At 45.3% G+C, this 26135-nt stretch overlaps 2 protein-coding genes across 5 annotated transcripts in view; one reads left to right on the forward strand and one right to left on the reverse strand.

Moving 5' to 3' along the window:
- Positions 1–18: 18 nt before the first annotated feature.
- The window catches only part of svopb (SV2 related protein b), a 29380-nt gene continuing 3263 nt past the window's right edge, over positions 19–26135 (reverse strand). Inside the window, exons 1-18 of one of the 4 annotated variants that reach the window (XM_086053313.1) lie at positions 20649–22724; positions 17672–17822; positions 6755–6925; positions 6199–6317; positions 5951–6036; positions 5697–5795; positions 5181–5252; positions 4952–5076; positions 4252–4315; positions 3701–3826; positions 3060–3188; positions 2903–2979; positions 2732–2808; positions 2552–2656; positions 1599–1710; positions 1230–1311; positions 1059–1148; positions 19–926 (exon numbers count right to left, since the gene is read on the reverse strand). In XM_086053313.1, the coding sequence (XP_085909439.1) occupies positions 765–926; positions 1059–1148; positions 1230–1311; positions 1599–1710; positions 2552–2656; positions 2732–2808; positions 2903–2979; positions 3060–3188; positions 3701–3826; positions 4252–4315; positions 4952–5076; positions 5181–5252; positions 5697–5795; positions 5951–6036; positions 6199–6317; positions 6755–6816 (1587 nt within the window). In that variant the 5' untranslated portion in view covers positions 6817–6925; positions 17672–17822; positions 20649–22724 and the 3' untranslated portion in view covers positions 19–764. Of the gene's footprint in view, positions 941–1058; positions 1149–1229; positions 1312–1598; positions 1711–2551; positions 2657–2731; positions 2809–2902; positions 2980–3059; positions 3189–3700; positions 3827–4251; positions 4316–4951; positions 5077–5180; positions 5253–5696; positions 5796–5950; positions 6037–6198; positions 6318–6754; positions 6926–17671; positions 17823–19604; positions 19622–20648; positions 22725–26135 lie in introns of those variants that run through there. The other 3 variants (XM_086053315.1, XM_086053312.1, XM_086053314.1) reach the window with 3 other exon arrangements.
- Positions 10369–26113, forward strand: myo1hb (myosin IHb). Its single transcript, XM_086053308.1, has 32 exons — positions 10369–10421; positions 12591–12752; positions 13857–13972; positions 14086–14284; positions 14361–14441; positions 15127–15306; positions 15380–15478; positions 16439–16552; positions 16637–16708; positions 16853–16972; positions 17045–17112; positions 17609–17714; positions 17781–17861; positions 17923–18014; positions 18099–18193; positions 18860–18906; positions 19061–19141; positions 19218–19323; positions 19628–19745; positions 20570–20683; positions 20759–20835; positions 22124–22192; positions 22250–22334; positions 22564–22726; positions 23725–23808; positions 23877–23970; positions 24603–24658; positions 24817–24952; positions 25040–25110; positions 25486–25583; positions 25674–25773; positions 25866–26113. Exons 1-32 carry the CDS (start codon positions 10392–10394, stop codon positions 25890–25892), a joined length of 3141 nt encoding a protein of 1046 aa, XP_085909434.1. The 5' UTR covers positions 10369–10391; the 3' UTR covers positions 25893–26113.

The following is a 26135-nucleotide window of genomic DNA, read 5'->3' on the forward strand; positions in this document are numbered from 1 at the left end:
GGGAAAAAAGGTCAGGGATAGCAGTCAAGAACATGTGAACTTTATTTAATGTTATTCACAGGCACTTAAAATATCGTGGCAGGTGTGTGCTGACCGCCTTTTAACAAAAGTACTTTTTTGGGGGGATTGGGTAACGCCATGTCCTCTGTTATTCTCTGAAAAAACTTGCAAAATTTTGACAAGAACAAAAAGCAATATTGAGAATCGTCATATTTATGAAGATGTAATTTTACAATATTCCAAAGTTTAATTTAGAGGAAAGAATCCATTTCAAAATGACTGAAAATCCCAACGTTTGCGTTTCATCTTTCATCAATTCTGGTTTTTTGAGGGGAGCCTATATATCCTACATTTTTTTTTGTTTTTGTGCTCAGGCCAAAAAGCTCATAAAGATTTTGCTTTGGCACCACCTGCTGGCACCTTATTGAATCGAGGAGAGAAGCTTCACTTCGGCAGTATTTTTTTGCAAATAAAAAATGTGCTTTGCTGCCATCTTGTGTCATCTACAGGCAATTGCGAACCACCATTTACTCACGGATTTCACACTTGGGAACATCAGGGAAGTCTGTAAACCACAAAGTTTGAATCCAACAAAATGGCGTCGATGGGGTTGAATTGACACAAGACAAATAAATATCTGTGCAAAGAGTAAACCAAGGGAATGTAACAGTGCTCCAAACAACCAATGAAACCCCTTCCACCTTAACGACACGCACGTTGAGTCCTCCTCTCCTTTGCGCAAGTCCATCTTCATCGCGTGACTTTTAGCTAAGCCTTTTAGTAGAGGCTAGCGCGGGGGTTCGCTCAGACTCCTGGAGGGCCCTTCCTGACGTCTCGACTGGGAGCAGCAGGCACAGGAAGCCGGCCAGGAGAGAGCAGAGGCAATACACGCCCAGCGTCAAGGAAACGGAATGTCGAAGCAGCACCTTTGGTCAAAACACTGCAAACGTCAAGAGCAGCAACAAGGCACCTTTTCTTTTGTGCATGTGCGTATGCAAATCAATCAATCAATCAATCAATCCATCATCATATAAAATGTTCCCTTGACGGAGGCTTACCTGTGCCACAAAGGGTGTGATGAGGGCGCCCACCTTGGCCATGGCTCCACAGGTGCCGACGGCCAACGCCCTGCTCTCGGTCGGAAAGACCTGACAAAGCACAGCGGACATTTTGACCCGACGCCTTTCAACATATTTCAAGTCGGCCAAAAACACGGGCGTGCCGGATACCTCCGGTGTGTACACATAAACAACTTGGTATCCCCCCGAGATGAAGGCTCTGCCGATGAAGATGAAAATGGTGAGCGCCGCCCTGGAAGCGGAAAGGCACACAGACACAGACTGAAGTAGCCGCCCCCACCGCCACGTCATTTTTGACCGTTCAACCGGTGTCTCAAGAACAGGTCAGCCATTAATATGTGGCCACTTATGGCTTGCTCTGCTCTTTAATCGGGACCGGCGAGCATTTCATATACATCGTCAAGAGTCCTGCGATCATTGTTGAGTTCATTTCGTTTTGTTTCGCATCAAGCGTGGTCATGAAAGGTGTTCATTCAGGTCGCGTTCATTGGTGCTAGCTTGCGCACGCGCGGGTCTTACCTCCCAATACAGGCGTACAAGGGCAGGATGCTCAAAGTGAAGATGAAGAGGGGCAGGGCCATGCTTTTTTTCCTGCCCAGACAATCCACCGTGGCCAGAACCACAACCAGGCCTGCCAGAAAAACACAAGCGTCAAACAACAACATCATCCGGAACAGTATGTCATCGTATTCCTCATTAGCCTTGGGGATACAGGATATTAAATATTTACTTTGCAACTCGTGGTACCACCAACGGGCAAATAATTCCCTGTTTACTGTGACTGAGGCCACGTTGAGTTGCAGTCAAAAATAATCCAACCCAACCAGCAATGGCTGAGCAGACCTAGCGTCTGGAAAGTTGTCATTTAGCTGGACTTGAAAAAGGAAGTGCTTGTTAGAAGATAAATCGGAGTTTACCTGTGGAATTTGGCTTTTAGTTTAGATGAGGAAAAAAAAAAATCCCCTCAAGTTTATGTCTGCAGTCTCACGTGGCAAAGACTCTCCCTAAATTCCACGAGCAACCCAGGCTAAACTGAGCTCCTCCCTGACATAAAAAGTTTGTCTCGCAGTCAAATGTATCACTTCACCGTAATTCCCTGCCACTGTTCTTATTTCAAACGGCGGAACCTCGGTTTTCCTGAGTAAAGTGTTCCACAAAGTCAGACTCTAACCAAACTATGAAAACATCCCGCCCAAAAGTAACAGTTTTGTGCTCCTTTCTTGGATGTGACTGCTAAATAAGCCACCGTGTGGCCAAAGACAGCGTGGTGAGACCGCGTTCGTTATTTTGCGTAACGCTCTTATTTCGAAGGTCTAACTTTGGACAGGAAGCCAAAATTTAGATGGAAAAAAAACCCCATTAAAAAACAAATCATACAAAACGTAGGGCATATATATTAAAAAAAACCAAAAAAACAAGGAGGAACTGTACGGGGCTTTTGCATCCAACACAGTTCAGAGGGAATATTTCACCTGGAAATTCAGCCAAGGTGGTCCATAACAAGTCTCTGTAGTCCTCCGATGTCAGCAATTTGCATTCCAGACTGCACCTGGGTTCCATTTTGGCCCCCTGGGTGACTGTCATTCACATTGAGGTTTTGGTGATCATCCTCGCTGGAGAAAGGTGACGAAAAGGCAAATGATGCCACGTACCCCCACAGGAATCTCCAGATTGGAACATCTCAGTTGTCAGCAGGATGATTCCGTAATAAGCGAAGGCGAAGGAAAACCTCGAGGCGACACAAAACCATCAACACACGACAGCAAATAAGCGCCGCCGTCGCAGAGAACAGCAAGCGAGGGCAAAACGTTTGTCAAGCTAACCATATGAACCCGAGCAGAAGCGTGGTTTTGTAATACTGCGGTGCAAAAAGGTCTGCCGGACGCCCACGCTTGGTTTGCTGCATCAAAATGAGGAGAAAGAGGTCGGTAACCAGCGGAAAACCACGTGTTGACGATGCAAGGAGGGACGTGGCGTCACCTGCATATTGCACGCGATCCTCCCCCGAGGCAAGGCCTTGCCGTTGTCTTTGGCCATGCTTTGTAACGTCGCCATGACTTTGGCTCCGTTTCCATTGAGCAGGTTGAAGCGAGGACTCTCGGGCAGCCACTGCGCACAACAAAAACAAATACCGGTAGGGTTTGGGGGGGGGGGGGAAGCAAGCCATTTCAAACGAATTGACCTTTTCTGGCTAATTTGAACGTCTTCATTTGCTGTACATCCGAACAGAAGAAGGAAGGTCAAACAGTCGCTTGAGAATTGGCGTTAACTTGACCTTATTACATAGTTCTCAGTGACTTTCGTTTTTAATCTTGCACTTGACAAATTAAAAAAAAACGAAAACCAGCACTAAAACGTACGTCATAAAAACGGAACTAAAACTAAGCATTTTTGAAAGAAGAAAAAAAAAAAAAGAATACAAACTACGAAAGCTGCTCTTTCAACTAATTCAAGCTAAATGAATTTGAAAAGCAAAAGTCTAACGGAAAAAAAATCAGGAACCCTAATGAGAAATCCCAAACTATTTTCAGGCTGCTTTCGACCAGGGCTGCGTTGTCGATGACGCACTTTAGTGAGGAAGCTAAGAACTCAACTTGACTCGACTCTGCCAACGACCTTACCGAGCAGAAGCAGAGAAAGATGGCCAACGGTATGGCGGACAGGCCTACCAGCCATCTCCAGCCGAGGCCGGGCATGACCCACACGGCCAGGAGCACCTCGAACGCCACGCCCAAGGTCCAGAATGCCTGAAATGGACGCACAAAAACCACAAAGTCCACTTAGTCCGGCGTCCTCCCAAATTAACGGCACAATTTGTAAAAGACTCCAAATGGTCGTGGCATCACAGCTGCTCAGGTAACGACCAATCACGGCTGACCCGTTTTCTGAATCTGAGCCGTGATTGGTGGCGGCGAGCACTCGTGATGTCATTTTCCGTCGACACAAGACAAAATGGCCGCCCCAGAAGATGGCTAAAAAACGAGTGGATTAACACTTATTCCACAAACGCGAAATGAATCGGAATGCCGTGTTTCAACTGGTGGGCCTGCATAGAACATATTCTTGAAAGAAATATGTTTGGGTTGAAGATTTTGTGTCGACCTGAAAAGTGACCAAAAATCGTGACCTCGCTGGTTGCGTCGTACAGTGAAAGTGACGCACGTGTACCAACCGCCATCAGGACGATGGAGAAGCCCCTCGCCTTGCGTGGGACGAATTCCGAGTAGAGAGTCAGCCTGGAAGGGAGCCAATGGTCAGAACACGTTACATTCAGAATTAACTAGGGCTGGGCAAAACGATAGTTTTCAGAAAAATATCACTGGGGATCTTTTCAACGAAAAAGAAATCTACCACTATTCACGCAGATGCCGAGGACTGATACCAATGCCGTTATGTCTCCGTACTTGAAACAAATATCGGTCAAAAATGGAAACTTTTCTCAAACACAGCACAGGTTTGACTTAAATAAAACACTTTGAGTAACAACTTGTCATGACTGACATTTTGACATCCAGATGCATTTTTTTCTCACAGCCTTGCCGCACATTTGACTGAAACGTCGAACGTAGCACAAGGTATTTCAGCTACGTGATGTCTCAATCGGAACACTAGGGGGCACTATGTTTAAAAAGCTCACATCGATAAGAACTAAAGAGGTAACAGTGCTGCTTCTTGAAAATAAGACTACCTTCCTCCAGGATCTTTTTTTCATAAGATGGAACAATGAATAAATGATTACCCACACACACAAAAAAAAGGAGAAAATAAAAAAATATATCATCTTGATTTGATTGTTAAAACAGATTCATCACCCAGCCTGAAATGAAAAAAAAAAAAAAAAGCCAAAAATAAACAATAAAAAGAGCTCTCACGATTGATGGGCTCCTCCGATGCCTACGCCCACCATGCCTCGCAGCAACAAAATCCAATAAAAATTTGGCGCCAGGGCGCTCAACAAGCTGTAGTAAAAAGTCCAACACATACAAACGGTCAGCCCCTGTGTTCGCATTGACGGAGACAAAAAAGGAGACAACGGTGAGTCGCGTATCAGCATCGCCGTCCGCACGGGCCGCTCAAGGCAAAAGCCTGAGCTCGGCTGACCTTTTTCCTGCCGTATTTGTCCGCCAAGTTGCCCCATAACGACGAGCTGACGCTCATCCCGGCAAACACCACCTCAGGGCGGGAGGAAAGGACACAAGTCAGGAACAAAAAGTCCCATTTCAAAAGTGATACCTTTCACATTCTAATGGGAATAAGTTTCTACCGTTTAAGGCGATCATTGCCATTGTTTCTCGTCTTGAATATCATCGTGATAATAATTTTCACGCTTTAACGTGACGATGACGTTCAGATTTTCATGTGATACTTTTCACATTATAACGGGATGAGTTTCACCTGTCAGTGTGATAAATTTCACATTTGTGTTTCAGATCACTGGCGGAGAGGTTTTTGTGTCTTATGAATGAAAGTTACTAGCTAGCTGAACGAAATCGGATTGCATTAGAACGTGACGCTGGACTTTTTGTTTCCGGTGTGTCAACTTTAGGCTTCAGTACAACACAGACAATGCGTTTGAAGTTCTGTCTTCTATCGAGAGGACAAAAAAGGTGCCCTTACCGAGGTTATGAGAGCCACCCTGTAGCCTTCCAAGCTCCACTCGCAGTGCAGCTGCGGGCCAAGGATGCTGAGGATCATCATCTCCATGGCGTCTGCCACCTGACATTTCAGACGCAAAGCTTGTCGACATGTGCCCCCCAGCCAATGTTGTGCCCCGTTAATCCCTCTAAAAGTCAGCTGGGCGAGGCTTCAGCTCACCCAAATGGGGAAAAGAAAAAAAAAAAAAGAGATGGATGGATAAAGAGCTTTCTTACCCAAGAAAAGCCGGTGAGAAACAGCAATTTCCACTGGAAAATCCCAAAACCGAGAGCTTCCAGCGCCTCATCGAGAGTGAAGGTTTCTGCAAAGGCCAATCGGGACATACATGTACCTGCTTTAAATACAAAATTTAGATATGAATCATATTTACGATGCCCCCCCCACACACACACACACACACCCTCAAAAAAAGGGGCAGATTTAGTGTTTTGTCTAAGGAATGTATCACTAATAACGCACAAACCTTCTTTGGGATTAACCGCCGATGTAGACTTTCTGCGCCCGAAGTCAATGGTCACACAGCTGTCAACCTTGACAGAACCTGAGCATTCGCCATTGTGATCAGCGGGATTTTCCTCCATGCTAAACACAGCAACACCAAGGGGGGGGGGGGGGGGGGTTGTGGTTGATAGAGAGAGAGAAAGAGAGAGAGAGAGAAATTCATTATTATCATTCAGTGTAGAAACATAGCAGACATCTCCTGTCAACAAAACCTTGGGATATACCAAATACCAATATACACTCTCGCACACGCACACACTCACGCGCGCGCACATTGACATAAAAAACACACGTAGATGAACACACGCATTGGAAACACACGCACGTGCATCAACAGGGATACAAAAAACACGACAGAAACTGACGGGGGGGGGGGTACACAGGAAAACACTTTCACACACGCACACGAACAAGACACGGCGACAAACACACTGTTTGATACACACAAATGCGGCTGGACATACGGTGACCGCACGCACGCAAACTGAGAGCGCTCGAGAGCAGAGTTGTTCGTCTACCTCTGATCGGAATTTCTCCACCGCATGTAAGTGACTGAGGTGGAGGAATTCCGCTTGTCCATTTTGTTGACGTTCACGGTGTCCACAAGGCCCACGACACACGATAAACATTTGCAGTTGGACCCGCCGGTGGAGTTTGCGACCCACTTTCACGACCGGGCCCGGTGGACTCTGAAAAGACAACAAGGAGGGTACCTGAAAAAGAGGGCGGTGTCATACGTACCCGGAAGCAAAAGGCGAACAGGTATTTTGTTAGAAAAGAAAAACAAAACAAAACGATAATTGATGTCGATTCGTATTTATTTGATTGGTTCGTTAAAATGACAACAGTGTCATTGTAAAAACGGAATTGAATCATCGGTGACATGTTATGCTGCATTCGATGAAGGTGGGAAATCGGACATTCCGTCCTCCGAGCAGGAAAAGTGCACTGCTTTGAACTGGGAGGTCCGAGTTGCCAAGTCAGGGGGAAAAATACCCGACTTCAGCCACACACACCGTGAATGGCAAAACATCATTTACAAGATTCTAAGCATATATTTATCAATCGTTTTTTACTTTGATTTGTACTGGCTGCGTGAAAATATGCCGTCATTCGGTGAAATGTATGTTACGAGATAATTAGATATGCCTTCCATTCCATTATCCAAACTGCTTCTCCTCACGAAGGTCGCGGGCATGCCGGAGCCTATCCCAGCTGTCTTCGGGCAGAAGGCGGGATACACCCTGAACAGGTTGCCAGCCAATCGCAGGGCACACATAGACAAACTTATTTATATAAATAAAACAAATAATGAAGTAGGCTTTGTTGGAGGTTACAGTGCGTGGTGATGAACCAGAACAACAGACATTTTATCGCAATCAGCCAGCTTCGTTGTTTACATTCGCCTGGAACGCTTTGGGATCGGAACTCGGACATTCCGAGTAGAATCGGTCCGATTTCCCACCTTCATCGAATGCAGCTTCATCGTGTCATCGAGTTCGCGAATGGCCAAAAGCGGACGATTGTCTTAACCACACACCCGTTTCATTTAAATTGTTTGCTTAATGTAAATACCAAAGTCGTTTATAACATTTTGAAAAGTGTTTCACACTAGAGATTGATGTCAGCAATGATGTCGTTTAGGAAAAGTGTAGTTGCATTCATGAGGAAAAAAGAAAAAAAAAAACTGTTGGTAATTTTGACGTCCCGAAACAATGAAGAGTTGGATTTGTCCAAACGATTAGAGAAGGTCAAACTAAATACACCTGGAAATGTGATTTTCCGGTACATCCCTAACTTTTCCTGAGTAGTGTATATGCGGACATGGTATATTTTTGGCCACTTGATAAATTACAGTTGCCACAGAAACATTGTTGTGATAGCAATGGTCACACGATGCAATACTGTCCCTTCAAAACGGCACCATCAGCAATAAACGCAGAACTAGCTGAGTTGCAAATCTGGGCCCAAGTATTTACGGCTATGTTTTAAATGAAGAAAGTGTTGGGACGCTCATAAATACAGCTGGATTATACAGCTCAGTATATATACAGCCACGCTCAGCTTGTTTGGACTCACCAAAAGAAGAGAAGAAGCCAAAGCAGAGCATCTCTCATTTGCCCCGGCATGGACACAAAGGTGAGACTAATCGGAAAATCGTACATTTTTGCTGCTGTTGTTGTTTTGTATGGACTACCGTGAAAGATGCTACACTATGTTTTAAGTGAGTAGCCTTGTGTGTATTTTCATATTTATTTCAGTTTTATGTCATTTTCTGGTCATTATCCCTTTCATGCAAAGTGGTCACTACAATGGACAGCTATTTAAAAGTTGCTTTCGCCTATATTAATGAATCCCCAAAATATATTTATATTTTAAATAATAACATGAAATCATAATTAATGTATGAAAGGGTTAAAAATATATATTTTTAAATAGATTAATTAATATAGGCGAATGCAACTTTTAAATAGCTGTCCACTCTAGTGACCACAATGCATGAAAGGGTTAAATCCAATTTAAATGCCCATCATTTTAATTAGCGTAAATGAGATTGCATGCATTGGACAAGTTTACCTTGACTCGCCCCCGGCCATTTACGTGATGGTTTACAGTATGTGAATGGCAGTCCTCTAACAAGCTCTCTCGTGTGACTGATGTGCTCAAGCCCCATTAGCAGGTGGTAACCTGAGAAAACTTGATTGATGCCTACACAGGAAATTCTGTGTTAAATATTAAGGAGAGGCCAAAGTCATTGTCGTTGCTAAAAATGACGTAACCGAACCCAAGGAAGAGGTGGTGGCTGCCAATCAACTATATAAACTTTGTTTTAAATTGACGACGGTACAAACAGTTCACGGTCAAGTAAATAGTTCTTTTTAAAAGTGTTGTTCTAGATGGAGTGATTGACAGATATCCAAGAAAATCTGCATCAATCCCCCTCCAAAAAAACCCCCCAAACAAACAAGGCAGGATAGCAGCTCTCGAGTTGTCTACCTCTGCCCTAAATACGTCCGGTGTTTGTTTTCCTGTCACCTTCGTTACATCAAGGTAATTCTTGTCTAGTAAGGTTGTCTTAACATATTTAGAGCGTCGGAAAAAAACTAACAAAACAAAAAAAAAAACAGGGCCCCGACACCAGTTTCACCAATCACCTTGAAATAAGGTGAACATGCCTATCATAAGATGCATGAAAAAGTCTCAAGGACCCATGCGTGAAACTGAACAGGAGGTCGGCCATTTTGTCTCGAAGGAGCTTTTCAGGCATTTCAATTATTTGTGCCCTTTGAAAAGTTAGAGGAAAAAACTGTGCGACAGTTTCACCCACGAACATGAAATTGGGTGGACACACAGCAGCTATCGTTACAGAATGCAAGAAAAAGTTGCTGAAATTGAACAGCGAGTGGCCCAAATGAGCACAAATCGCTGATGGGCAATACTAAGTTGCAAAGCTTTTTTTGTTTTTTACCTACGTCATCTGAGGCGGGCGAAGCACACGCTTAAGTGTCTTTTAATACGATGAAATATGTTTAAGGAGTGTGGGAGGGGTAAAACCACAAAGAATTTGGTTTCATGACATATTGCAGATGTCCAGCTGTGCGTGTGCGTGTGCGTGGACAGATCCCCTACGATCAACGGGATTTCACTGTACATACTAGTGCAATTCTTCTTGATATTCATGACATCACGGCGCTCAAGTGCAGTAGGTAATTAGTTTGAAAGCCATCCGTCTAATCAAAGATCAGTAATCAAATACCTGTGCTTTAATTTTATGACCAACGGGACCCCGCAAGGGTAGGGTTTCTCCACGCTTGTATTACAGCGTAGCGCACACACAAAAGCGCAGAACGACCGTTTGCTGCCTGAGCTCCATGAATGTTTAAGCCTGCTGGCCCCAGGCACGTCTTTACTGCCTCGTTAGCGACGAGGTAGAAAGGAGCAGCCCAGCTTCCATCTCATCCTCACCGTCGGCGGCCGGGGAGAAGACACCGGCGATAGTAGATGACTGCTGACATTTCTCTCGGTTGACCTGCTGGAGTTCCACCATGGGTGTACCTCGGGGCTCCTACAATTGCCGGTGAGGACTTTGTTCAACTGACCGAAGGCGCGCTGGAGTCGAACTGACCGGGTTCAAGCCGCGAGACCGATTCAGCCATGGCTCACACGGCTTTGGAAGCGAAGGAGGTAACAAGACGCACTTTTCATCACCTTGGCTCTAAAAGTTGGCGTTACTTTGAGGCAGGCAAACGTTTTGATGAAAAAGAGTTTCTCGGCCACAATCGGGCGACGAGGTCGAAACTGAGCGCGACTGACTTCTCACAACCTCGAAACCCCCTAAGTCACGAGCATCCTAAACCGAGGACCCCCCCTGCAGTGTGTTTGGAGTGAAAGTCATAGCAACGAGGGACTAATGTAGACCTTTGTCAGGTTTCCTTGGACGCCCGCGAAGCCCCCTGATGTCGTCCCGTGTGATGTGTGCGTAACAGGATCCCGCAAGCTACTACTGCTTAGACAAAAGGAGCGGCCTCGGGGGTCAGATAGACTTTCCTCTTCTTCCGTTGCGTGACATCAAAAATTGATGTTTACTCTTGTTTATTTGGGATGTCTGCGGAAAAGCGGGTTGGCGCGCGGTAACAGAAAGTTCAACTCCAGTTTGAGATGAGCTCCCGCTCGCCGGCCCACTCTTTGCTTTTTCCTCGGTCGCAATGTGTCGAGGGAATATCATCACCGTCTCATGCACGGTTCGTATATTTTGACCAACTTCAGGGCCGGATTGGAAGGGCAGGTCAGGGTTTTGCCACCAGTGGAGTCGGAAGGACATTTTTAGGATAGTTGAATGTCGGGCTCCCCCGGAACCGGCCGCTCTATCTAACAGGGGGACTTATCCAGAAATGTTTTTTTGTTTTTTGACCGTGATCTTTGCTTCTGTGCGTGCGCGTCGACGTCCATATGGATGGTTTCCTATTGACGGAAGTAGAGCGCGTAATCTGCGGTTGTTTCCCGCCGCGCTGTTGCTGTCCTCCCATTGAGGCGAATCACACCGCGTTGGGACAGCGTGGCATCGGGGCTTTCAGCGCACAGTAGGTGACTTTCTTCTCCTGGTCCGACTTTAGAACGAATGTTGTTTGGGTGTTCAAGCAATGCGAGTCAAACGAGGCGCAGTTTGCCCGACAGCTGAATGATGGTGAGTGTCAGGTACTCGGGGATGAGAGGCAAACTTCCGTCGCTTAATTCTCTTCAGCGCTTTTTTTCGCCTTGTACTTAAAAGTGCATTGCTGCCAGTCAAGTGTGTGAATTTTGTGAATGTGAATGTGTCATTGTTGCGTCGACAAGAGCGCGACGAAAATCGGACACACCGTGCTTTTAAGTTCACAGTTCAGCTCACATTGTATTAGGCGTTAGCGCCGAACCTCTTTGTAATCGACTAGCATGTGATCAAAGTCAAGTCAATGTCAGTTCATTGATGGCGTCACTGGTCTGGGTTTTTTTTTTTTTGTTTTGTTTTAGCGCAGAACACCGTTTGCCATCAAGACGGACAGACGTAGAAACAAATAAAAACTAACAATTGGAAATGCGATTCACTTTTACAAGTCTCCTTAAAACAGACATTCACATTTGGAATTTCGGGAAGAAAACACACGCCGCGGCCTGACCATGAGTAGATTAGATAGCTTTGTGTGAATATCGATTCATCACGAGCAGAGAGGATGTGACCGAGGTCCCGGCAGCCGGTTTCCACTGGAAGTCACAAAAATAGGGACAGGCTGACAGATAAGGAGCGGATATATGGTGGCCGCATGTACGGAAAGCTGCCCGAGCATCGAATCCACATCCTTGACATGAGGTCCGCGTCCGATTATTCTCTTTCTCCAAAAGCAAGATTTGGCTCGTGCAGGGATGGACAACTTAAATGCTGGAGGGGTTGAGGATTTTTCATCAGCGCTACCGCACACTTCCTAACCAGACGTTTGACAAAAGGCCCATTTTAAATATCGTCGCTGTCCTGTGAAAAACACTTCTGTCCGATATTAAGGAAAAAAAAAAAAAAAATTGTCGTGTTAATGTGATGCCTGTAACGCGGACACACCATTCACGTAACAATAAGCAAATTGAAAAAAAAAAAATGGACATACGTTTTTTTTTCACGGGACAGCGACGATATGGACAAAATGTGATCTTAACAGATTTCAGTTTTCAAGACACTTTTCCCAATGCACGGACAGTAAGTACTGTCGAAAACATCCGAGCGAGTGTCCAATTACCGCTAGCATGCCAAAGCTTTCCAATGTGCGTGAATAGGGAAAAGAAAGGCGGACATCGAGGCTAGCAACTAAATTGTCTTGAATGGCTCAGAGCCTGGAGGAGCGCTGCAACCGCATCCTGAGGAACATGGAGGCCTCCCTGACCGCCCGGGATCGTGTGGGGATCCAGGATTTTGTTCTGTTGGACGCCTACACCAGCGAGACCGCCTTCCTGGACAACCTGAGGAAACGCTTCCGGGAGAATCTCATTTACGTGAGTCGCTTCCTTCCTTCCGCGCGCGCGCGCTCCGGACTGCGATTGACGCACTTGGCCAAACGCTTCGCCGCAGCCCTTTTTTTTTTTTTTCGTTGTTTGTTTTTGCGGCAGTTTCCCTCTTCGGGCCTCCTCCTGAGCAGCTCAAATGCAGGCTCAGTAGGGTTCAAGTCTGGAGATGGACTCGGCTTCACAATTCCCCGCAGCCTCTTTCAGCGATTGGCTTTCACACGTCAAAGCAAACGACTGTGGCTGCATCATCCTGCCGGCATAACTGACGCGATGAGCCGACTGAGCTTACCTTCGCGGCTTACCGGGTCCTTCTGCACCAAAACGTTACACTGGTCAATTTGAACAGGTTTGCCCCCACGAATCTAACCTAACGTTTCCCCTCTTAATTGTCCCAAAAAAAACAAAACAAAATCCAGACTTTCAGTCTCGAGCGCGGAAGAGACAGAGTTTCACGACACTCCTCGGACAATTCAAGAGGCCGAGAGCGTCAATAGAGTTGTTCTCAAGCTATTTTCACACATTATTGGAACAAACGGCGTGTCCAGCCGACAGCGGCGATGTCATTTATGCCTTGGTTTATAGCCGGCTATAAAACCTTGTGAACCTCCTCATTGGAGCACAACATCAGTTATCAACGTAGAAAAGCAAAACAAATCCAACGAATCGAATAGCGACTGCGCTGGGCCTATGGTAAATAATGATACGCCGGGATTCAAACGCTCGCCGAACAGAGGTCACGCGGATATGCTAATGTCTCGTGTCAAGTTTTTCTGTGCCGTCTTTTTTGGGAAGCTTCCAAATTGGGGCTGAAACGCTGATGCGTTTCTACTTTGTCCTCGCCCGGCCGCGTGCTGCCTCTGCTGCTAAACGAGGCAAGCGGTCCCGCTGAAACGGCAAACTCGGGAAGGGTCACCGCTGTCCTCGGGCTCTTCCAAAAGTCATTTAGCAAACGTATTGCTCTTGATCCGGACAACATCGCTCACACAGAGGGCACCTTGTCAATGCGTCTAATGAACTCACTGACTTACGAGACGGTGAGAGAGGCGATGACCGTGACCCTCCGTGACCCTCCGCGACCCTCCGTCCCCGCAGACCTATATCGGCACTCTGCTGGTCTCGCTCAACCCGTATAAGGAGTTGGACATCTACAGCAAGAAGCAAATGGACACCTACATGGGCGTCAACTTCTTCGAGCTTCCGCCTCACATGTAAGACGGACACCGGCTCTCTTTTCAAATGTGCACAAGCCGCAAGTTCGGGTAGCGTAGACCGGCGCAATGTCCCCAGACGCCCAAACAACATGCGCCTCCGTGCCGCTTAGCTACGCCTTGGCCGACAACGTGTTCCGCACCATGACGTCGGAGTTCAACAACCACGTCGTCCTGATCTCGGGCGAGAGCGGCGCCGGCAAGACGGAGGCCTCCAAGAAAATCCTTCATTTCTACGCCGTCAGCTGCCCCAGTACCAAAGTCCTGAATAACGTCAGAGACAGGCTGCTGCTGTCCAACCCCGTTCTGGAGGTCAGTGACTGGCCTTGTGATTCTCCCCCCTTGAGTTTTTTTCTGCTCAGAATTTGCTCGACTGGATGTCATGCAGGCTTTCGGGAATGCCAAAACCCTGAAGAACGACAACTCCAGTCGCTTTGGGAAGTACATGGACATCCAGTTTGATCACCAGGTAAGCACCTCGATATAGTGAGCCCTCGTCTAGGGAGGGGAATACGTTCCAGACGCACTCCCTTATTAAAAGGCAACTTTTCAAGTCTTGCTTCCGCCCGTTCTCCTTTTCTTCTTGTCAAGAAATGGAAGACTATCGCATCACATCACTTTGACGAAATGAAAAGAAGACTGTTTTTTTTTTTTTTTCCCAAATCAGGGTAAAGCATGCTTGCTGTTTACTGTCAAACCAAATGGAATCAAATGAATATTTAGAAACAATTTTGCTCTGTATATGTTAGCCTAATGCTAACGTGTCACTGTCGTGTACAGGGAAACGGAAATGAGCATAGATGACTGACGGACGCCTGTTATGTTGACAACTGACGAACGATGGGACATTTTAAAAAAAGGACAAAGAACTGGAAGTGGATTTTCGGCAGTCACCAGCTCAAGTACCGACGGAGCTCTCAGTCTGTCACTGACGGGCACCCGTTGTTTTGCTAGCATGTTGCTTTTGGACAGATGGAAGGACGGACTACCGACGGACTGACCAAGCGATATTTACGATTCGTTTTTTTTTTACAATTCTTACAATTACAATTCAAACTTGAGTAAAAACAAAGCAAAACAAAACACGGATGGGTCGAGTGAGTGTTCACCGTAGCACATTTGTGACCGTGAATTGAGTGACGTTGGTGTTTCAGGGCGGGGCAGTGGGGGGCCACATCCTCAGCTACCTGCTGGAGAAGTCACGCGTGGTCCATCAGAACCACGGCGAGCGCAACTTTCACGTCTTCTACCAGCTGGTGGAGGGCGGGGAGGAGGATCTGCTGCGCTGGCTGGGCCTGCGCAGGGACTGCCGGCATTACAACTACCTGCTTCAGGTCAGTGGCGGCAAAATGGGGAAAGGTCATTGCGGCGGGTCATAGCGATTGACCCGCCGGGCATCTCCTACAGGGCCACTGTGCCAAAGTCGGCTCCATCAACGACAAAAGCGACTGGAAGACGCTGCGCAAAGCGCTCTCTGTCATTGACTTCGGCGAGAGTGACACCGAGGTAGGATTCCGACACGGGCCGTTTGACGTTCGGGCCGAGTGAGGTGTCGCCCGCACCAAGAAAAGAGGATCGTTACTTTGGGAAAGAAAGCGGATTTCTGATCTTGACAGACATGGCTTTCATCGGAGCCCGAATGAGTCACGTTTACCCTCGACCCGGACAGTTGGAGATTTGTTCTCTATTGGCTCTGCGCAAATTCGGCCGAGCAACAGGATGACATTGACGAAAACAACGTGTTGCCGGCAAAAGCGACATTGAAGACAATCTGTTCTGGCCTGCCCTTGATTTGGTTGGAGGAAATTGCCAGGATCAAAATAATCAGTTTCAGGGGCATGAAACATTTAAAAAATCTGAAGTTAACCTCCATGTAATGTAAAAACGACACAAATTACAGTGGAACCTTTCGGGCTGGCCTGCGAATAGCTGAAGAAAATGTGCCTCCATTATAAATGCAGTGAAATTCAAACCTTTTTTTTTTCCCCCAAACAATCTAAGGATGGTACATTTTAAATTGGAATGATTGGAGTCACCGCACCCGCGTCTTTTAAATGGTTTTTGGCTTGGATGACACTTTTCCAACTTCGCTTCACCCTGACATCACATTCACACACTGTTGGCGCAGCATCAGGAGCAACGGAGGGTTCGGTATCTTGCTCAAGGACACTTCCGCATGGTCACAAGGGCCGGGGGATGGAACCCACAACCTCTGGGGAGCCATGCCGCCCCAAATCAAATCGGATTTTCCAGTTCCAAAAGTATTTTTTCTTCCACCCCTCTATACCTGTATTTATCTCTCTCTATATATATATAGGGTACGAGAAAAAAACCATTTGAACTGGAAAATCAGAGAAAAAAAAAAAATACATATCTAATTTTTTCCTTGTATATTTCCATACGTATATTTAGTCTCATGACTCAGCTTTTTCACTGCCCTTCATGTTCTCTCTGGCCCTGAACCAGCACCTGTTTGGAATCATCGCCAGCGTGCTCCACTTGGGCAACATCAAGTTTGAGGCGGACACTGGAGGATACGCCCGTCTCCACAACAGCCAGGAATTGCACTGGCTGTCCAAGGTTGGACACAGAGCAAAGCATACTCATTGCTAGCCAGGCTAATAAAAAAAAACCAACGATTGTCATTGCGTCTTTGTCCTGCAGTTACTTGGGATTCCTGCCCAGGCGCTACAACAGGGCTTAACCCACCGCAAGATTGAAGCCAAAACAGAGGAGGTGGGACAACATCTGCACAATCTAATCTGCATTTACAAATATACGAATGCGTAATTTTTGCTGAGGCGGTTGGTGAGGTACTCATTTCCTAGTTGCTGTCCAATGGTTGCCTCTCTTACTGAATTGTTTTGATGAGGAAAAAAGGTATTCAGTCCCTTCTCGGTGGACCGCGCCGTATATGCCAGGGATGCCCTTGCCAAAGCCGTCTACGGACGCGCCTTCAACTGGCTGGTCAACAAGATCAATGAGTCATTAGCTAACATGGTGAGCGACAAACAGCAGCCTAACCCGAATGCACATCATCCAATCATTGCAATTCTGTAAAACGTTTTTTAGGATTCCTCCACGAAGACGGTGATTGGTCTTTTGGACATTTATGGATTCGAGGTTTTCACTGTCAACAGGTCACGCCACTTCACACACACACAACAAAAACAAAATAATTTAGAAAAACAAAAGACAGCATGTTAGAGCACGTGATCGCTTCATCTATCGGTGCCGATACCGTGCGTCTGCACTCGCACTTGAAAAAATGCTCCGATACTGTAACGCTGACACCGCTTTACGAGCTCATACCTTGTACCACAGTCAGTGTTCTTCTTCATTCCTTATATATATGTGCTCCTTTGACATAGTGCCCCTAGTGGTCAAACTGAGACACCACATAACTGAAAAGCTTATGGAACAGGCTGCTACGTTGAAGGGAAATGCGTGCACTTTATCAATATCCCTAGTGACGAGTTGTTCCTCCCAAAAGTATTTTGGGTGAATCTTGTTCAAGAGCATGTTTTGTGAAGAAAGAAAGCCCATTTCCATCACAATTCAGACATGCTGTCATGACACGTTGTTGACGAATGACGAGTCAGGGTGACCATGTTGGCGGGAACGTTTTCATTTCAGTTTTGAGCAGTTTTGCATCAACTACTGCAACGAGAAGCTCCAGCAGCTCTTCGTCCAGCTCACCCTCGAGTCGGAGCAGGAGGAGTACGAGACGGAAGGCATCGAGGTGCGTCCCACGCTTGATGGGAGTGGCGACCCGAGCGACATTCGACTTCTTGCTTTGAATCCGCAGTGGGAGCCGGTGCCATATTTCAACAACAAGATCATCTGCGACCTCGTGGAGGAGAAACACAGAGGAATCATCTCAATATTGGTGACGATGAGGTGGAAGATTTCATTCCAAAAGCCCCTCTAACGCCGCTCTCCTTGTGTAGGATGAGGAGTGTTTACGTCCTGGCGAGGCCACGGACCTCACGCTTTTGGAAAAAATGGAGGAAAAAATTGGCGGCCATCCTCATTTTGTCACGTAAAGGAAACTCCTTTTCCAGGATTACGCGCTACGGGAGAAAAAGCCAATTGTAGCCGACTGACTCTGGCCTGTCTTCCGCAGACACAAACTGGCAGACCAGAAAACCAGGAAAACTCTGGCGAGGGGAGACTTCCGCCTGCTGCACTACGCTGGCGAAGTCACGTACCGTGTCGTAGGTGGGAAATCCGCCGTGCCTAGTCAACGGTCCACTGTTACGTTTTGGGGCCCGGACGATTCATCGCCCGCCACATTTGAGCTCTTCTAAAATGTCGACATTTCAGCTGATTTTTTATTTTTGGGCAAATTATTATTATTTTTTTCAAAACGCATTATAAAATAAGACCATGATAACGACATTCACCCCCCCCTTCAAAAAAATCTGGAAAATAAAAAAATCTGCCAATTTTTCTCTATATTGTCAAGTTAAATACTGAAGGACAAAGTATTGCAAAAATGCCAAATGTTCTGCCTCTATTCATATACTGTATTTTTCGCACTATAAGGCGCATTTGACACATCTTTAATTGAAAAAAAAAAAAAAATAATAAAATCCACAATGCGCCATACAATCAGGTGCGCTTTACGTATGGATGTTGAAGTGAAGTTGAATAAAGTTGAACTCATTTGCTGTACTGGTTTCTTTCCCTTAATGCGCAATAATACGATTTATAACCCGGTGCGCCTTATAGTCTGAAAAATACGCTAATTAATATATTCATTATGCGGGTTTTTTTTTTCCATTCAGAAATGTATTCTGCCAAATATCGGAATCGGCTCCAAAAAAATTACATTTCATGATGGCCAACATAAATTTTGATTTCCAACTTCTGTTCAATTTTCAGGATTTCTGGACAAAAATAACGATCTTCTGTACAGAAATGGAAAAGAGGTAATTTCGCGCAACAGCTATTTTGTGTCGCGCTTAAAATGAGCCACTTTTGAGGGAGCAGTCCCAGCTCGTGTAAATTGAGCCACTTGCCGCCCCTCCCCCCCGACCGATGCCGGCTTTGGTTTCAAATCCAAATTGATCTTTCCCACTCAAGGTGATGCAGCAGTCCAAAAACGTCATCATCAAATACTGCTTCCCACCGAGTGAGCCGGACCAGAAGAAGAGACCCGAAACTGTAAGCTATTTGAGTCACGTTCCACTTTTTCTTATTTTGTCTTCTCGTCGAAAACTGAGCCGTTTTATTGGTGCAGGTGGTGACTCAGTTTAAAAGCAGCCTGGCGGGCCTGACCGAGATCCTGCGGAGCAAAGAGCCCTGGTACGTCCGATGCATCAAGCCCAATGAAGCCAAAGAGCCAGGTGAGGCCGAGCGTCGCGCACCGCAAAAACTGCGCTGAACAAAATGAGAATTAATTCAGCCATCAAATGAGGAATTCATTTGCTTATTTAAGCAATTTTTTTTTTTTTTAGAATTAGAACAATTGTCTTTCTTTAAGCTGAAGTTCCTCAGAACCCAGATACGATCAAAAGAAGACAAGATGAACGCCAAAGCATTATTACCAGAAATCAAATATCAAGTTCCAGTAACGTAGTAGGATTGAATTTTAGCCGCGCGAAGGTTATATAGCCACAGAACTGACCGAGCCGTCGTGCCTCCCGATAGGACGCTTCGATGACGTACTGGTGAGACATCAGGTGAAGTACTTGGGTCTGATGGAGCACTTGAGGGTACGGCGGGCAGGGTTCGCCTACCGCCGCAAATACGACATCTTTCTCCAGAGGTGAGCGCACAAGTGGGAGGAAGTCACATGATGCCGCTGTCTGGCGGAAGGGAAACCTGCTATGTGCAGGTTCTGTAAACCAGAGAAAAACGATTTTTTTTATTCTTCCCGGGGCCGATACCGATTATCGGTAGTCAAGGGGGCCGATAACCAATATTTGGAGCCGATATTCATTTCAGTTAAAAGGAAAATATTGCCGTCAAAATAAAAAAGAAAAATGAACCCTCAACTTTGTTAAAACATCTTTAAGCTTATGTTTATTGAACAGTTTTTCGGATTTGCGTCATGTGGATTTTTTTGTTATTATTATTATGTTTTGTGGCTAAAATACAGTATATCTTCGTTGCAAAATTTGAACCGAGTTCCCGGGGTCATCAGCATGTCTTCAATGAAAACTTCAACAATAACCCCCAAGAGGTTTCTACAGTAAACAAAGTTCTCCAAAATTTCCAAATGACAAAAATGTTAAAAGGTCACTTATCTTTGTTTTGATTTCAAGCCAGAGTGTTCCCTGCAGGGTCAGTAGACTCTCTTGTAATAGAAAAGTTAACTGAAAATTGAAATAGTCCCTTGAAGTTAACACAGTTTGAATTTGATTATCGGCTATCAGATTTTAAAAAATGGCCCAAATCAATCGAACATCGGCGCCCGCCGATAATTAATCGGTCTATCCCTATTGTCAACTCTTCCACTATTTCATATGCTGGAAAGCCAGCTTGAAACTTTTGAGTTCACGCAACCGTATTTTTTCTTTCCTGAGAAGAGCTCATTTTCAAGCTCCGATGACGTCTTGTCATCAGCTTTTCCACTTACGTCACCGTCAGGTACAAGCCTCTTTGTGCGGATACCTGGCCCAACTGGAAAGGCGCGGCGGCAGACGGCGTGCGGGTCCTCATCAAGCACCTGCGGTACCAACCCGACGAGTACAAGCTGGGCCGGTAGGAAAACTCCCATCAAAGTCTCCATTCGAGCTCCGTTCCGCTGTCATTCTTTGCCGCCTTGCTCGCCTCAAGGACCAAGATCTTCATCCGCCACCCGAGAACTCTGTTCGCCACGGAAGACGCCTTTCAAGTTTGCAAGCATAAGCTCGGTGAGACCAAGTGGGGGGGAAAAAAAAAAAAAAGTCAACGCTCAGCGATTTGACACATTTTTCCAGACAACGGCGCAGAAACTGTTGGCTGAAAAAGGCATCCTGTCACAGCAGCTGACTGCACCGCGTGGGACGCTTTCCCTATTCGTGGCCGTGCCAATCGCTTCGTGTGTGTGTGTGTGTGTGTGTGTGTGTGCAAACATAAAAAAGGACAAACACACAAAACAACCGCAAAACAAAAACGCTGCAAGTAAGAAAGGCTGCCAATGGCCAAGCGCTGCAAACACATAAATGAAAGGAAAAAAAAAAAAAAACAACGCAGGAAATGAATGCTCCAATCACAGCAACAAAGTGGAAGTAAACATTACAAACCCCAAAACGAATGCTGAATAAATACATAGAAAAATTAGCTAAATATGCTGCGGAAATGTAAAACATAGCAACTCAAAAACGACGGCAAGCAAAAAATGATGCATGCAGACGCCACCAAACGGACGTTTGCCAGGCCGCGAGGTGGCAGTCCTGCGGGACCAGACACATCCTCCGCGTTTTCACGTCAACTTTTTTTTATTTAGACATAATTCAGAAATATTCATATCCAATCAATTAAGGAGCATATTGATCGTTTCTTTTTGTCTTTGTGTCTGTGTACCGTCCCATTGCTTGCCCATGAGTGTGTTGTGTGCAGAGGTGGGAAGTTACATTTACTCCGTTACATTTACTTGAGTACGTTTTGGGAAATTTTGTACTTCTACGAGTAGTATTAAATTATTATACTTTTTACTTTCATCTCTCTCTCTCTGGATAATTTTTTATAAGATTATTTTCAGATATTTTTTAATTTATTGTATTGGCTGGATGGACTTTAATTTGCCTGAAGATGATCATTTTGTATTTCCGTCTGATTGAAGGGTTGTTTTGAAAAAAATAAAAAAGTAAATGAGACGTTGCTGGTTACTCAAGTCATTATTTGGATGACTACTTTTTACTTCTACTTGAGTCATATTATTCTGAAGTAACAGTACTTTTACTTGAGTACAATTTTTGGCTACTCTACCCACCTCTGGATGTGTGTATGTGAGTCTTAAAAAAAAAAAAAAAAAAAAAAACTACCACTGTACTAAAACGTGTGCTTACTCCCACCGTCTTCAGAATTATCGAACTGTACTTCTCATCTTAGCCTAAAGTCACTCGTAGCCAGGACAGCAATTAAACCTCAGTTGTCCAATCTTTTTGGGACTTTCAAAGACATCTCTTTGACTTTTTCCATTGCGTGTGCGTGTTGCAGCGACGAGGATTCAGGCCAAGTACAAAGGCTACAGAGTGAAAGGGGACTACCAGAAGCAGAAAGAAGCCGGTACGTCTTTTGTCTTTCTTATTTTTGGCGACAAAAACTGAGTGGCGTGTGCCGCAGCCACCAAGATCGAGAACTGCTGGCGAGGCCTGATGGCCAGAAAGGAGCGGCAAAAGAGGGAATGGGCCGTCGCCATCATCAAGAGGTACAGTGCGCCCCCTTTGTCGCCGTCAAGACGGGACCAAGACGGCAAAAGAAGAGGCGCGGCGTGCTTGCCTCAAGCGGTTTGATTGTCTTTGCCGTCAAAGCGATTTTCACCCTTGGCCTTTGGGGGTCCGCCGCTAAACAATGAGCGAGGCGTGAAAAACCGTCGGCCCAGGATGCCGACTGAATGAAGACGTGACCCCCGCCGGCGTTGCGTCGCTGTGCCGCAGGTTCATCAAAGGCTTCATGACCCGAAACGAGCCGAGCGGCGCCGACAACCGAGAGTACCTGGCGTACGTCAGGCACAACTACCTGAGCCGCCTGAAGCAAAACCTGCCCGAAACGCTTCTGCACAAGGACTCGTGGCTCACCCCCCCGCCGATCGTGAGAGAGGTCTGCCTTTGTGGAACAATTAGGAGTTAATCCAGCCGTTGTCGTCCATCTCCGGGGGCGGCCATTTTCTCACTTCTGTCGACTGAAAATGACATCGCAGTTGCTCGGGTAACAACCAATCACGACTGACCTGTTTTCTGAAGCTGAGCCCCGATCGGTCGTTATCTGTGATGTCGTTTTCAGTGGACAGAAGTGACAAAATGGCCGCCCCCAGAGATGGCGCCAAACGGCTGGATTTTGTTGCGAACTCGTGGCCCTGCTGCGGACATATTCTTGAAAAAAATATGTTTGGGTTGACTTCCTCTTAAAGTGTACTTAGGCAACGGAGAAAGTATTTGACCATCTATGAGTACTTAGGTAACTTTCAGGCAGTATTTCAGTAGCTGTAATAGTGCTTGGATTACTTTTAGGGAGTACTTCAGAAGATTTAAGAGTAGTTCACTTTGAAGAGGTATTTGAGTACTTCCAAGAGTTTCTGGGTTACTTTGAGTATTTAAGTAGATTTGAAAGAATTCCGGTCACTTTTCAAGAGCTTTTTGTAGATTTAAGAGTATTTAGACAACTTCAATAGAATCATAACAAATAGGTATCTTCTTTGAGTACATCTACGAGTGCTTTTGTATTTCAGTAAACTTAGGATCTTTTAGGTAACTTTGACAGCATTTCGTTGGATTTAAGAGTAGGTCAGCGTTTGAGTACATCTAAGAGCATGTGTATGACTTTTAGTGAGTGAGTATTTCAGTTGATTTAAGAGAATCTAGGTCACCTTTAGGGAGGTTTTTTTTTGTAGATTCAAGGGTATTTAGGTAACTTGGAAAGTACGAGTACATCTACGAGTATTTAGATTACTTTTAGGGAATGTTTCATAGATGTTGGATATTTCAGGTGAACTTTTATGCGGTATGTCAGTAGAATTTTGGTGTACGCCGAGGAGTATTTTATTAAGCTTCAACATTCCGATTTTTTTGTTGTTCTTTTTCCCCCCTCCTACTTTGCAGGCGTCAATGTTCCTGAAGCAACTCTTCATTCGCCACATGGTGCGCAAATACGTGCAAGGAATGACTGAGCAGCGGAAGGCACAGGTATGATCCCCACAGGCGGCCGTAACGGCGGGAAATGATGTTTGGCGTCTTGCGCTTGTGTTTGGCAGCTTCTGTTGAAAGCGCAGGCCAGTTCCATGTTCAAAGGGAAAAAGGAGAGCTACCCGCTCAGTGTGCGCACACCCTTCCTTGACACCAGGATTGGCAAGTCCAATGTGTTCTTCAAATTGTGCTTACAATGGTTCTTTTAAATTTATGATGCAAGTTTAAAATTCTTTTTTATTTTGTTTTATTTTTTCATTATAGTTTCTTTGGTTATAGCTTTTACTGTACACGTTTTATTTGTTCAATTTTGTGTTATGTTTTCATTCTTTAAATTCATTTGGATTTTCAAAACTTTTAAAAGTGCATTTAAAAACCTGTTATATTCAGGAATAGATTTTTTTAAAGTCACTTTAAAATAAAAAGCACCCGTATAATTTTGGGACATTTGAATTGGTTTCTTGTTCATTTACATTTGTATTTTTTTAAAATGTGTTTAGTCATCATTTTTTAATTTTATTTTAATTTAAATGTTTCTGTGTTTAATTACATTTTTAAAACTATTAATTATGCTTATGATATTTTTTTGCTCTCATTTTTAAAACAAAATGATAATTTCTTTTCAATAGGATTATGTTTTATCTATAATTTTAAAATGTTTATCATTAACATTGTATTGAAATTTCAACATGTCTTTAAGCCTTGACACGAGTTGTTTTTTTTATTCTTTACTATTTGAATTTTTTTTTTCACATCTAAAAAAAAAAAAAGTAACTCTTACATTTGCATTTTAGGTATCAAAGACATGAATATGAAAGTGTTGCAGATGATTCAGCACGAGAGTGTCAAGGTAAACGACCAACTGCTGCAGTATTCCCTGTTGAAATCTCAAGATGCTTCTTCTTGGGGGTGTACTCGGCAGCGGCGTGCCACCGCGCTGGCTGCGTTTTCCCGGCAAGCGTCGGGCGGGATGATTTGAATCCATTTTGTGCATTTTCCCGCCGGCAGTATAGCGTCCCGGTGGTGAAGTACGACCGCAACGGCTTTCGTCCTCGCCCTCGGCAGCTCGTCTTCACCCGGGACGCCGCCTACCTGCTGGACCAGGCCAAAATCAAGCAGAGGATCCATTACGGCTCGCTGAAAGGTCAACTTCAACCGGAGACCAGTTGAGGAATCGCACCGCACAAAGGGAACCTAACGTTGCCTTGCGTCTGCCTTGTTTTGGCTTCAGGAGTTTCTGTGAGCAACCTGAGTGACAACTTCCTGATTGTCCATATCGCCTGTGATGACATCAAGCAGAAGGTACAAGTGGGAACTGATTTTTAGAAAAACACTACTACTTTTGCTGGGCTTCTCTTAATTACTTTTCCCAGGAAAGTTACGGGGGGGGGGGTTCGCCTTGGACACCCGTTCCTAGGGGTGTATCGTTCTACTTGCAAAATCGGCGCTATCAGCACTCGTATATTAGCAATCCATTCCAGACCACGCTCCTGCTCTTCTATCCAGCAGAGTGAATGTCAAAAAAAAAAAGATTCAGAAAGTACTGTCGCAAACTGGAATTATTTTGCATTTCAAAGAGTATCATTTGTTTTGATTGGCTTTTGTGATGAGCCCCCGCCCCCCACCCCCCGCTGTCGCTGTTAACGTAGTCACGAGTGGCAGTATTTTCTGTGGCAGGGGGATCTCGTTCTGCAGTGCGACTTCCTGTTTGAGGCCTTGACCAAGCTGAGCGCCATTGTCCGCAAGTGCGACTTTATCCGGGTGGTCCGGGACAGGTAGGCGTGCCGCCGCATCTGCGTGGCCTCAGCAAAAGTCTTACATCGTGAACATTTGAAAACAAAAACGCGCGCATGTGTCATGCCCAGCGTGCGATTTGACATCCAGCCCGGCAGAGAAGGCTTCGTCGACTTCAGGAGCGGTCACGAGTCGGTGGTGTACCGGGCCAAAAATGGACATTTGACTGTGGTAAAGAAAAAAAAAAGACATTTCCTAAATGTTTAAAAAAAAAAAAAAAAAGATGCCAATTAAACATACCTATCAATCAATGTCCACTTTAGGAATCCACAAGCACCAAATCCAGGTGATTTTGGACCACGTCGCCCCTTGTCGGCAAACTCGACCAACCGCAAAAGAGGACTAGTTGACTTTTTTTGCGATTTGATGACGTCATTCAACAGCATAAACTGTTACTATGCCAATATTTCACTCAAGGACCGAGAAGTAAAACACCGGTACACACACACCCAAAATCCTGACTCAGTAACAGAAATGTCTTCATTGTAACGGAAATGCTCGTTTATGACATTAAAATCAGGATGACAATAAAA

This window comes from Filicampus tigris, chromosome 15, assembly GCF_054856515.1.
Source record: "Filicampus tigris isolate MCC_2025a chromosome 15, RoL_Ftig_1.0, whole genome shotgun sequence".
In the NCBI taxonomy this organism is placed as follows: domain Eukaryota; kingdom Metazoa; phylum Chordata; class Actinopteri; order Syngnathiformes; family Syngnathidae; genus Filicampus; species Filicampus tigris.